The 13,490-nt window shown below is 43.0% G+C and overlaps 1 protein-coding gene across 1 annotated transcript in view; it reads right to left on the bottom strand.

Moving 5' to 3' along the window:
• kdm1b (lysine demethylase 1B) overlaps positions 1-13,490 on the bottom strand; it is a 121,696-nt gene that overhangs the window by 39,107 nt on the left and 69,099 nt on the right. The window contains exons 14-15 of the mRNA XM_078241908.1: positions 11,159-11,286; positions 3,380-3,511 (exon numbers count right to left, since the gene is read on the bottom strand). Coding sequence (XP_078098034.1) covers positions 3,380-3,511; positions 11,159-11,286 — 260 coding nt within the window. The remainder of the gene's footprint in view (positions 1-3,379; positions 3,512-11,158; positions 11,287-13,490) is intronic.

Below are 13,490 nucleotides of genomic sequence, written 5' to 3'. Positions count from 1 at the left end.
TTAACCCTGGCACTAGGCAGGCAACATGGTCATCAAGGTTCCCACTTTTGGCTGCACAGAGCAGTGTCTCTGCTACAACTGACTGTCCCCCACTACAACTTTATTTCTTTTTGCTCTCCCCATTTGAATACCCACTGTACCACTGTGCTGAGGTCAGGTTGGTGCATGCTTCCTGCAGATCTTGCTCTCATCCACACCAGCACCAAGAACCTCAAACTAAATGCAGGTTGATGCTTCCTCCACTGCCACCTTCCTAATCCCCATACGTCTCTCTTGTTCACACCTTCCTGTCCTTGACCAAGGACAAAATCTGAAGAACCTAGTACAAGGAATGTGACAGCTTCCTGGAACAAACTGCTGAGGTAACTTTCCCCCTCCTTGATGCACAGTAATGCTTAAAGCTTGAACTCCAGCTCAGCAACTCACAGCCTCAAAATTACTCAAGCTTGCAGACCCTTATCGCAAATGTGGTTGCCACGGAGCACACGGGTATCCACCACTGCACACATCTTACAGCTGCAACACAATACATATATTACCCAGTAATAGTTTAAACCATCAGGTCCAGCTCTCTCTTCACAAGCCTGGAATGCAAAGACTTTCTTCCCCACTAACAACTGTCTTTGTATAATGCTCTCTATTGACCTCTCCACCCTCATTGGAGCAACTCATGGACTTCTTTATTATTAAGGCTGAGACAATCTAATCAGCTGCCTCAACCACATCCCTTGGTCTGCTGAGCCCACAAGTCCAAACATCCCGTAGGAAACCACCTATGTTCAAGACCTGAATTAGTATTCTTCTCTCCTATTTTCTTGGATCTGCTCCTACTCCTTCAACCTTGTTTTCTTGGATATTGACCCAAGGGGCAGAACACAGCGGGCCTTGGATGGGGGTAAACGCAGCAGGCCACGGACTTTTGGGGTGGGGGGCGGGGGGGGGGGGGGCGGGCAGGCCTCAGACTGGACTGAGGGGTACATAGTGAAGTTCCCAGGAAGTTTGTATGAGGGGAACTGCTTTTCTTCATCTATATTAATGACCAAGACTTGGGTGTGCAGGGCACAATTTTAAAGCTTGCAGCTAACACATGACTTGGAAGCATTGTGAACCGTGATGAGGATAGCAATAGACTTCAAGAGGTCATGTACAGAATAGTGGAAAAGATGGGCACATGCCAGATGAAACGTAATGCAGAGAAATGTGAACTGATATTTTGGCTGGGAGAACAAGGGAAGACAATACAATTCTAAAAGGGATGCAGGAGCAGAGGAATTCAGGGCATTTGTGAACAAATTGTTGAGCATTTTGAAAAAGCAGTTAATCAGGCACACAGGATGCTGGGCTTAATAAAAAGCAAGGAAGTTATGGTCAATGTTTAAACTACAGTGGTTCGGCCTCCAATGGTGTATTATGTCCAAATTTGGGCACCACAATTTAGGAAGGACATGAAGGCATTTGAGAGAGTGCAAAAAAGATTTATGTCATAAGGATCTCAAAGGATGAGACACTTCAGTTAAGTGGACAGATTGGAGAAGCAGGGACTGTTCTTTTTAAAGAGAGGTTGAGAAGAGATTTGATAGAGATGTTCAAAATCATGAATGTTCTGCACAGAGTAGATGGGGAGAAACTGTTCCCATTGGTGGAAGGTTCAAGAATCAGACAACACCGATTTAAGATGAATGTAAAACCTTTTTACTCAGAGTAATTAAGATCTGGAATGTATGGCCTGAAGTCTGGTGGAGGCAGATTTAAATAATGCCTTGCAAAAAGGAACTGGATAATTAACTGAAGAGAAAAATGGTGCAGGGCTACAGAGAAAAGATGGGGAAACGGGACTAGCTGAGTTGCTCGTGCAAAGAGTCGGCACTGACAGAACAAGTCAAATGGCCTCCTTTAGTGCTGTAAGAATTCTACCATTCTATTTTAGTATTCTATTACATTGGGCTACAGAGAACAAAAAAATAAAATTGCCCTTTGATACTACACTTGGAGGTTTGGCAAATAGTGAGGATGATACCAATCACCTGCAATATGATAGTTAGTCAAGTAGATTGGACAAAGTTGGAAAAATGGGGTTATGTATTTTGCAAGAAGGGATAGGGAGAGGCAATATAGACTTAACGGCATAATTCTAAAGAACAGAACATGAGAGCTCACATATAGATCTTTGAAGGTGGCAGGACATATTACGAAAAGAATTTGTAAAGCATGTGGAGCTTGGTTTCATAAGAAATATTGAATACAAACGCAGGGAAGCTCTGGTTAGGCCACAACTAGAATAATGTATCCAGTTCTGGTCGTCATAACTTAGGAGGTGAGGAGATCATTTGGAGGGTGCAGAGGATGGTTCCAGGCATACAGGATTTGGGCTATAAGGTTAAGGATAAATTATGATAGGATTAGATCAAGTAAACAAGAAAAGCTGTTCCCATTTGCTGATGGTCCAAGGATGGAGCGTCACAAATTTAAGGTTTAGGGCAAAAGATGCAAGGATATGCAAAGAAGAACTTATGTAGCGAGTGGTAATTACCTGGAAATCATTGCGTGATCAGTGAAAAGACGACAATAAAATGATTTCAAAAAGTAAGTTGGATGGGCACTTAAGGGAAATAAATTTGCAGGGCTACAGGGACATATCAGGGGAATGAGGTTGACAGGAATACCGTGTGAGCCGACATGGACTCTACAGGCCTCCATCTGTGCCATTATGACTCTGACTTTTTGTGTGGTCAAAAGTAAATACCTTTGCAGAGGAACAATATTTAAAATCAAAATGCTAAGATACGAATGAAAATATATCCTAGAGGATTACACATCCTATTTAAAAAAGAAAAAAATAAACTGAGAAGCAACTGCTTTTCAATTTTTATCATTCTACCTCTCATTACTCACTCCCAAAGATACAAACTTTTCACATTATTTTGAAAAATGTATTTAGAAATTCCACCCACTCAACATATTCCTCACAAAGGCAAGTAACAGCAATTCAGTGGAAGGCTCAGGGTCTCAAAGTTTTGGACAGGTACATTATACAGGATATGGTCAGGCCATAATTGTACAAATAGAAGATACTGTTGCTGAGAAATGAACAATTTCAGCAGATGCAGAGTTTAGAAGTAGTGGACACACAGAACTACAAATTTTGATACCCAAAGTAAAAATGAACTGCTTTGATGGAAGTCAATACCATTCTTCATTGAAGTTTAATATATCTAGCAAGGCTCCAACCTGACAGAACCAACAGAAAACATCACCACTTTACTTCCATTGAAATACATGTCCTGTTATTATCATCACCACCATAATAAACTGCCTACGGTTTTGCCAGCTTTTCAAAAAAAATAATAAACAGGATTGCCATTGAAAATCCAAAACTTACTGGAGTATTAAGTCGAATGTCCAGACAATCACCGATTTTATTGATGATAGCAGAGTAACCTGATGTGAAAAGTGTATGATCACCTGCAAACTGAGCAAAAAACTCATTGTGGTCCCAGGAACGAGCAGATACCTGCAACAAAAGTCAAATGTTAACTACAAACAGGAAAAAATATATATTTGTACCTCTGACTTTTAAAAAAACATAATTAGACAATTGTATTAAGATTCAAAGATATGCTTGTACAAGGGAAAGTAGCAGTAACAGCTGTGTAATCAAACTGCAATGACATAACACATAGGGTAGAATAAAAGAATGGGGGGGGGGGAAAAAAAGGGCTGCGATTCTCCAACCTCGCCTACGGCTGGGATTCTCCAATCCTGCTGCAGTGAATGGAGTTTTGGCCAAGGACCAAATTCTCACTCTCACTGGCAGCAGTGGCAAGGCGAACAAGACCAGAGAATCCCGGCCACACGTGGCAAGGAGGTTAATAATTCCTAAAATGTGCAAACGTAAACTTTGGGCTAGATACATTTTTGATTCACAATGAGGAAGGAAGCACTGCTGAAACCAGTTCTGGGGAATGAGTTGATCAAGTGGAGCATGTTTCAGTGGAAGAACATCAGGGCAATCATGATGATTATATAATTAGGTCTGAAGTAGTCAAAGGGACAAAGAAAGACTAGCAGTGAAAGTAAAAAACTGGAAGACTGCAAATCTGTGATTTGACAAGGGATCAGGCATACATGTACAGCAAACAAAAAATGGTCAATGGCAGGCCATCAAGGCCAAGGTAGTTCAGCTATGAACAAAGCATTCTCCAAAAAGGTAAGATAGGGCATCCAAAACTCCCTGAATTAGAAAGACAATAAAGACTTAAAATAAAGCAGGAATCAAAGACTTAGAAGGACATTCATGACAAATACCAAATATAAAACACAATGGAAAATCAGACAAAAATACAGAGAATCGAGGCGATATTGTAAAAAGTTACAAAAAGGATATAATAGAAAAGGAAAGTGTCTAGAGGACAACACAAAGGAAAACAAAAAATCTTTGGCACGTAACTAGTAAATGAATAGACAAAAAGAAATTGCAGAGGCTAAGGCACTGAACAGTTGCTTTTCACCTGCTTCACAAAACAATTACTGATTGTAATAGAGGAGTGTTAGAGATACTGTATAGGACAAAAAGAGATACAAGGATGCATTACTCAATTATGTCAACTGACCCAGATGGGATATGTCCCAAGGTGCTGAGGGAACCAAGGGTGTAGTTGTGGAAGCTTTGACTGTAATCTTTCAATCCTCTTTGGATTGGGAGTGGTGCCAAAGAACTGGAGGATTGCAACTGTTACAGCACTTTTAAAAATAGGGGAGAAATAAATCTGGTAACTACAAGCCGGTCAGTTTAAAGTCAGTGAAGAAAAAACAATGAGATGATTGTCAAGGATTAAATTATTTTTCACTTGGAGAAGCACAAAGGACAGCATGATTTGGTAATTGAAATTTTGATCAAGTATCACTTAACAGATTTATTCAGAAATAGAAGTACAGTATTAAAATCACTCTGGCAACTTGGGTACGTAATTAGCTATGGAATAACAGCCAGAAAGTAGCGGTGAACCATTGTTTCTTGGACTTATTAAATGTTTGGATAGTATGCAGTGCCTCCCCTCCCCTACCCACCTTTTCTGGATAGCTACTGTGTAACAAAGAACAAAGAACAATACAGCACAGGAACAGGCCCTTCGGCCCTCCAAGCCCACGCCGCTCCCCGGTCCAGGATTGAATCCTGAATCCAGGATCCCCGCCCAATTTTCCAGCCTATCTACATCCTAATATCCTATCCACCGAGCTGTCCCTCACAGCTACGATGCTTTGTTCATCACAACCTATTAACTCACCCCCACCCCCCCCCCATTTCAGACCATGTGATCTCCAGGGAGAGGCGAAAACCCAGAGTGAAAACCCCAGGGCCAATATGGGGAAAAAAAATCTGGGAAATTCCTCTCCGACCCCCTGAGGCGATCGAAACGAGTCCAGGAGATCACACTGGCCCTGATCGGAAAATGCTTCCCAACCCTATTCATTTCCACTTCCACGAACACCATATGAATGCCCTGCCCCCGAGACAGGTTCCCAACTATCCGCAGTCTCGCTCTGTACTGGCACCAGCAAGATGATCATAGAATGAAGCCTTGAAACGAGAAACAAAGAACAATTAGCCCGCGCAGCTCCCTGGTCCAAACTAGACCACTCTTTTGTATCCCTCCATTCCCACTCCGTTCATATAGCTGTCTAGATAAGTCTTAAATGTTCCCAGTGTGTCCGCCTCCACCACCTTGCCCGGCAACAAATTCCAGGCCCCCACGACCCTCTGTGTAAAATATGTCCTTCTGATATCTGTGTTAAACCTCCCCCCCTTCACCTTGAACCTATGACCCCTCGTGAACGTCACCACCGACCCGGGGAAAAGCTTCCCACCGTTCACCCTATCTATGCCTTTCATAATTTTATACACCTCTATTAAGTCTCCCCTCATCCTCCGTCTTTCCAAGGAGAACAACCCCAGTTTCCCCAATCTCTCCTCATAACCAAGCTCCTCCATACCAGGCAACATCCTGGTAAACCTCCTCTGTACTCTCTCCAAAGCCTCCACGTCCTTCTGGTAGTGTGGCGACCAGAACTGGACGCAGTATTCCAAATGTGGCCGAACCAACGTTCTATACATCTGCAACATCAGACCCCAACTCTTATACTCTATGCCCTGTCCTATAAAGGCAAGCATGCCATATGCCTTCTTCACCACCTTCTCCACCTGTGACGTCACCTTCAAAGATCTGTGGACTTGCACACCCAGGTCCCTCTGCGTCTCTACACCCTTTATGGTTCTTCCATTTATCGTGTAGCTCCTCCCTACATTATTCCCACCAAAATGCATCACTTCGCATTTATCAGGATTGAACCCCATCTGCCATTTCCTTGCCCAAATTTCCAGCCTATCTATATCCTTCTGTAGCCTCTGACAATGTTCCTCACTATCTGCAAGTCCTGCCAGTTTTGTGTCGTCCGCAAACTTACTGATCACCCCAGTTACTCCTTCTTCCAGATCATTTATATAAATCACAAACAGCAGAGGTCCCAATACAGAGCCCTGCGGTACACCACTAGTCACAGGCCTCCAGCCGGAAAAAGACCTTTCCACTACCACCCTCTGTCTTCTATGACCAAGCCAGTTCTCCACCCATCTAGCCACCTCCCCCTTTATCCCATGGGATCCAACCTTTTTCACTAGCCTACCATGAGGGACTTTGTCAAATGCTTTACTAAAGTCCATATAGACAACATCCACGGCCCTTCCTTCGTCAACCATTTTGGTCACTTCTTCAAAAAACACCACCAGGTTAGTGAGGCATGACCTCCCTCTCACAAAACCATGCTGACTATCGTTAATGAGTTTATTCCTTTCTAAATGCGCATACATCCTATCTCTAAGAATCTTCTCCAACAACTTCCCCACCACGGACGTCAAGCTCACCGGCCTATAATTACCCGGGTTATCCTTCCTACCCTTCTTAAATAACGGGACCACATTGGCTATCCTCCAATCCTCTGGGACCTCACCTGTGTCCAGTGACGAGACAAAGATTTGCGTCAGAGGCCCAACGATTTCACCTCTCGTCTCCCTGAGCAGCCTTGGATAGATTCCATCAGGCCCTGGGGATTTGTCAGTCTTTATATTCTCTAACAAACCTAACACTTCCTCCTTTGTAATGGAGATTTTCTCCAACGGTTCAACACTCCCCTCAGAGACACTCCCAGTCAACACATCCCTCTCCTTTGTGAATACCGACGCAAAGTATTCATTTAGGATCTCCCCTACTTCTTTGGGCTCCAAGCATAAGTCCCCACTTTTGTCCCTGAGAGGTCCGATTTTTTCCCTAACAACCCTTTTGTTCCTAATGTATGAATAAAATGCCTTGGGATTCTCCTTAATCCTGTCTGCCAAGAACATTTCGTGACCCCTTTTTGCTCTTCTAATTCCCCGTTTGAGTACTTTCCTACTTTCATTGTACTCCTCCAGAGCTCCCTCCATTTTTAGCTGCTTGGACCTAACATACGCCTCTCTTTTCTTTTTGACCAGTCCCTCAATTTCCCTGGTTATCCACGGTTCTCTAATCCTACCCTTCCTATCCTTTTTTACAGGCACATGCTTGTCCTGTCGCCCTAACAACCGTTCCTTAAAAGACTGCCACATACCAGATGTGGATTTACCCTCAAACAGCCTCTCCCAATCAAGAGCTGCCAATTTCTGCCTGATCCCAATAAAGTTAGCCTTCCCCCAATCCAACACCTTACCCTTGGGACACCACTCATCCTTTTCCATCACTATCCTAAAGCTAACAGAATTGTGGTCACTATTTGCCACATGTTCCCCAACCAAAACTTTGAAGACCTGACCGGGCTCATTCCCCAGTACCAGGTCCAGTATAGCCCCCTCTCTAGTCGGGCTGTCTACATATTGTTCCAACGAACCCTCCTGTACACATTTTACAAATTCCTCCCCATCCAGAGTCCCTGCCCTCAGCGATTTCCAGTCTATACCAGGGAAATTGAAGTCTCCCACTACAACAACCCTATATTTCCTGCACCTATCCAGTATCTCCTGACATATCCATTCTTCCACTTCCCTTGGGCTGTTGGGGGGCCTGTAGTACACCCCAAACATAGTGACTGCGCCTTTCCTGTTTCTAAGCTCCACCCAGAGTGACTCGTTACACGACCCCTCTGAATTGTCCTCCCTCTGCACCGCTGTGATATGCTCTCCAACTAATACCGCTACTCCCCCACCTCTTTTGGCCCCTCCTCTGTCTCGCCTAAAACACTTGTACCCTGGAATATTCAGCTGCCAGTCCTGTCCCTCTTTCAACCAAGTCTCTGTCACCGCAACCACATCCAAATTCCTCGTGCGCATTAAGGCCCCAAGTTCGTCTGTCTTACCTGCTACGCTCCTTGCATTGAAGTATAGGCACTCCAGACCTCCAGGCTCAGTGAGGTCGTCCTCCCCCAGAGTGCTCTTCTTCTTTGCCAGCCTTGTCCCAGCCCCAAGCTCGTCCCCAGCCACCACACTTATAGACCTAATAGTTTGATCTCCACCCCCCTGCCATACTAGTTTAAACCCCCCCGAACTGCACTAGCAAAGCTCCCAGCCAGGATATTTGTGCCCTTCCAACTTAGTTGTGACCCCTCCCTCTTGTACAGGTGCCATCCTCTCCTGAAAACCTCCCATTGATCTATGAAAATGAAGCCCTCCCTCCTGGACCAGTCCTTTAGCCAGGCATTCATTTGTACCAACTCCCTATTCTTAGCCTCACTGGCACGAGGCATTGGGAGCAGCCCAGAGATGGCCACCCTAGTGACCCTACTTTTTAACCTATTTCCCAACTCCCTGAATTGCTCTCTTAGGATCCCCCTACTCTTCCTATCTACGTCATTTCCACCAATGTGTATAATGACATCCGTTTCTTTATCTTCCCCTTTTAATATGCCTCCTATCCACTCGGAGACATCCGTGACCCCAGCACCAGGTAGGCAGACTACCATCCTGGAGTCCTGTTCGCCCCCACAGAATCGCCTGTCTGTGCCTCTAACTGAAATCCATTAAAGCAAAGGACGATACTGATCAGGACCAATTCTATTTACTGACAACCGAAATAGAATTGGAGGCACTAAACTGACAGAATTGGCTCAGGATTACATCCTGGTTAGGCACAAGGAAGAAAAACAAGAAACTCAGGCAGCATTCAACTGCAAATGACAAAGGACTTGGGGGGTAAAACTGGGGGAGGGTTTTGAATTAGAGGATTTTAACTGAAAGCTAGCAACATAAAAAAGACGATTTATATTGAGAGTTTCACAACCTCAGGGCATTCCAAATCGCCCGAAACCCAATGACAGTACTCGGTGATGCACAATTACTGTTAAACTCTGTCCCTTCCTGTCCTATATCCTGTTCATCTTTAGTCACACTACTACACTGTTACTTTGACTTCTCTCTTTGGATTTCTAAATCTCCAATCAGTCAAATGCTTCCCTCTCCATGACCCAGTTAGTTTAAAGTCCTGTCCACAGATCTCGTACAAACAGGCATGAAAGGTAGAAAGACCTATAAATCAATAATGCTACTTCCATATGAAAGGAGAAGCTAATGAGCTGTCAAGTTTGGCTAGTCATGCAACAATGTCCAAAGGTGCCAAGAGAAAAATGAGGTTCCTCCTGCAATAGATTTTAATGGACAGATTGATGTGACGTTCCAGGAGATCAGACTTCTGGCCACGATCACACTTTGGGCTGTCCTTTATCTTCACTTGAGCAGCAGATGGCCTCACCATCCATGGCCTGTGTAGATTCTGTTGAGTGCTGTCAACTGTCTTCAAGGAAGGTTGAAGCCAGAGGCCTCTGCTTTTGGGTCACGATGACATATTTTTTCCAGGTGCAAATGTCCCATGATTGGGGTATTTTTTAAGCTGCGCATGTCCCATGATTCTACCCATCCGGAATTGTCAGTGAGTTGTCATCAAACTGCTCAATTTTCTTCAAGTCTTTTCAGTGATTACAATTTCTTAATTATTCCAGTTCTAGTTCCTCAAATTGCTTATTTGCAACTGTTAGTTGCAAGTGACACTGTTCGCATCAACTCCATTAACCCATTGAAAAATCACACCTTTTGCTCAATGCAAGAATCTGCTACCTCCGATTTTGCCCACTAATACTTTTGACCTGGCCAGTGAAAGTGCCTCTGCCCTACTCCAGGCCTGTCTCCAGATAACCTTTGTTCCCTCACTACTTCATACTTAATCCAAGAAATGCTATGATTTGGAAACTGGCTTCAAACTCTTCAAAGGCATGTACTGCACTTTTATTAATAAAATCAGATCAAGAATTTTTTTTTACAAGAAACATAGAAGATAATTCTTGGACCAGAGCTAGTAACTTGCAATGCTGCCTTTAGAGGACATGATGCAAATCATTTCTTGCAACTTTCTGCCCAAGATGGCAGGTCTTCATTGTTTGAACCACGCAACATGTTTATTTTGTAATTTTAAAAATAAAGTGAAGTACAGGAAGTGTTAAATGCTTCAAACAACAAAGACAGCATCCTGACCAGTGCTGGCTAACTGATATTTCAAAAGTTATGGGATACAGGGTAGGATGAAGATGGCTTCCAGGCTCCAGTTTGCTCCAACTGCCCTTCTACAAAATACTGTCAGGTTTCAGCCTTGCTTATCAACAAATCCAAGGCATCCCATTATAGTTGTTACACCTGTCCCCATGCTAATTCCTCCTTCCTGACCATTCTCAATGATCACAGATGCCAGCTCACCCGTCCTAGCTGCCCCACATTCATTGTTCTCAGATTCCATCATCCCACTTCCCACTGCTCTAGTATCTTCCAGAAAAATTCCTGCCCTCTCAGGTCCCATTAGAAGTAGGAACTATCGATCACTGGAAATGCTGCAGCCATAATATGTGCAAATTGTTGGTTCAGCTGTGCATCAACTTTCATGCTGTCTAGTGAATATTAATTAATTTTTCTAGGAAAAAGAGACATGCAGTTAGGCTTCAGCTGAACAACACATTAATTTTCATGGTGCATAACATCAGAATAATGTTCTCTATTTCCAATATTTACTGCTTTTACTAAAATAAGTTTTGCCCATTATTAATCATATTTCTCTATAGCATGCAGATGTTTCATTAACAATTAGTTTCTTACCTGTTGCAGGTTGCTACCACAAGCATATTCAAGATTACCAAGATGAAACTGTAGCACTTTGGCTTCTAGTTCACTGAACTGGACTCCAGATTCTTGGATAAAAGTTTGGTAGATTTCCTCAATCTTTTCTGCATACAGGAAAAAAAACTTAGCATCATGTTTATTTTAGTTATTCACCAGCAGATCACCCATCCTCTGCAATTTCCATCTGTCCCAGTATGACCACCACCAAACACATCTTCCCTTCCCCTTTGAGCATTTAGAAGGGGCCGCTCCCTGTGACATGCACTGTTCAATCACCCTCAACATTGCTCCAGTTCTTGCCACACCTTTCCATGCAAGTGCTAGAGATGCAACACCTGCTATTTCATCTCACCTCTCCTCACTGTCCAAGACTCCAAACACTCCTTCCAGATGCAAGTCCTTTACCTGTACTTCTTTCAAGTTAAGATATCTTTGCTGCTCACAATGCAGTCTGCACTACACAAGGGAAACTAAATGCAGATTGGGTAACTGCTTTGCAAAATGCTTCTGCAAGCATGACCCAAAGTTTCTGGTCACCTGTCATTTTAAGTCTGCACTGTGCTCTTACACGGACCTCTCTGTCCTCAACTTTTTGCAGTGTAAATGTATAGTCAAGAAACAGCAGGTCATCTTTTGATTAGGTATTTTACAGCTTTCAGGAGAAATATTTTGACTGTGCCTTTAAGAAATGTATTTGAGTCATGTCAGGCAGCATTGTGGCACAGCAGTTAGCACTGTTGCCTCACAGCGCTGGGGACCTGGGTTCAATTCCAGCCTCAGGTAATTGTCTGTGTAGAGTTTGCATGTTCCCCCGTGTCAGCGTGGGTTTCCTCCAGGTGCTCCAATTTCCTCTCACAATCCAAAGATGTGCAGGTTAGGTTGATTGGCCATGGTAAAATTGCCCTGTAGTGTCAGATGGATTGGTGAGGTGAATGCATGGGGTTACGGGGATTGGGCCTGGGTGGGACTGTTGTCAGTGCAGGTTCAATGGGCCAAATGTCCTCCTTCTGCACTGTAGGGATTCGATGATTCTATGCATCTTGTGCAGGATTTTTTTTTTTTTAAAAACAGTCTGTTCTAACCGATGCCGTTGGGACCATAACCAGTATTCTCTATTGTTACTGCAGCCATACAATTACTGGAATGTTTGTTTAAATTTGGACCAATGATGTTCTGTTGTTTTTAATAGTCCCCTGGACTTTGCAGAGTAGGACTTGATTACATTGATTGTCAGAAAGAGTCATGTGACCAGGTGGAACTAGCCTTACAGAGAGATTGGATTTGAAAACAGCAGAAATAACACTCTCTCTAAAGTCTGGAGACTGGAATCTGCCAGAGACTAGGTTTATTTCTCTGAAGTTCTGCTGTTTGAGGATATATCTTTCTCTGGAAATTGCTGTATGTGAAACAGAAGTCAGGTGTGGTTTCTATATCTGTTCAGAGGGATTAAAAGGCTGGAAATCTAACACCCACTTGAGTATATCTGTTTTTGGTGTTAATTGGTTCTGAAGTAGGATTAATATCTATGGGAATATTGCTCAAATTGGAACTATAGAGATGGACAGCCACTAAGAATTATAACTTGTCATGTTTATGCATTTTAATTGCAGTAATTTAAAAGTTATGATAATTCTTTGTTATATTCTCTGTGTTCTGAAATTAAATTTGTTTTGATAAAAGCTTTCAAGTGGGGGAATTGTATTATACCTAGAGCGAAACATCTTATGCTCACCCTATGCCAAAATCAAAAAGAAAAAAGTTAGGGTTCTAGGCTAACTTCATAATATACCTTAGACTTTCCGATCTGGTCTCTCAACAACAAAACTCTGCCCTATTTTGTTCCATTTCTCTTCAGTTTTTAGTTTTACTGTTGCTGTTGCTTTTGCTTTCATATGGCAGTTGCTCATTATTCTGCCATTCACGCCTCCATTAGGAACACTTTTTTTAGTTATCCCTTTGGTCCTACACCATTTAGTCCCTCACCTGCCATCAATCACAGACCCTCCCTTTAATCTTTTTCCACCCTCCCTGTTAAAAATTGAATCACTTTTATTGCAAGGTCATCGATCTGAAAATCTAACTATTTCACTCTCCACAGATGCTGCCTGACCTGCTGAGCGTTTCGAACATTCCACTTATATTTCAGATTTCCAGCATTTGTAGCACTCTGCTTTCGCTTTTTTAAAACATCAAGTTGGGATAACAGAGCTACCCATCGCTTATCCTCATTTAGGTTCCACTCAATGTTTTCAATTCAGTGTCACTGAACAATAATCAGTATTTGGAATCCAGGGGAGCTTTTTTTTTT

Source organism: Mustelus asterias, chromosome 2 (assembly GCF_964213995.1).
Source record: "Mustelus asterias chromosome 2, sMusAst1.hap1.1, whole genome shotgun sequence".
NCBI lineage: Eukaryota > Metazoa > Chordata > Chondrichthyes > Carcharhiniformes > Triakidae > Mustelus > Mustelus asterias.
Note: the sequence above shows the minus strand (reverse complement) of the source record. Positions and strands in the feature narration are given on the sequence as shown.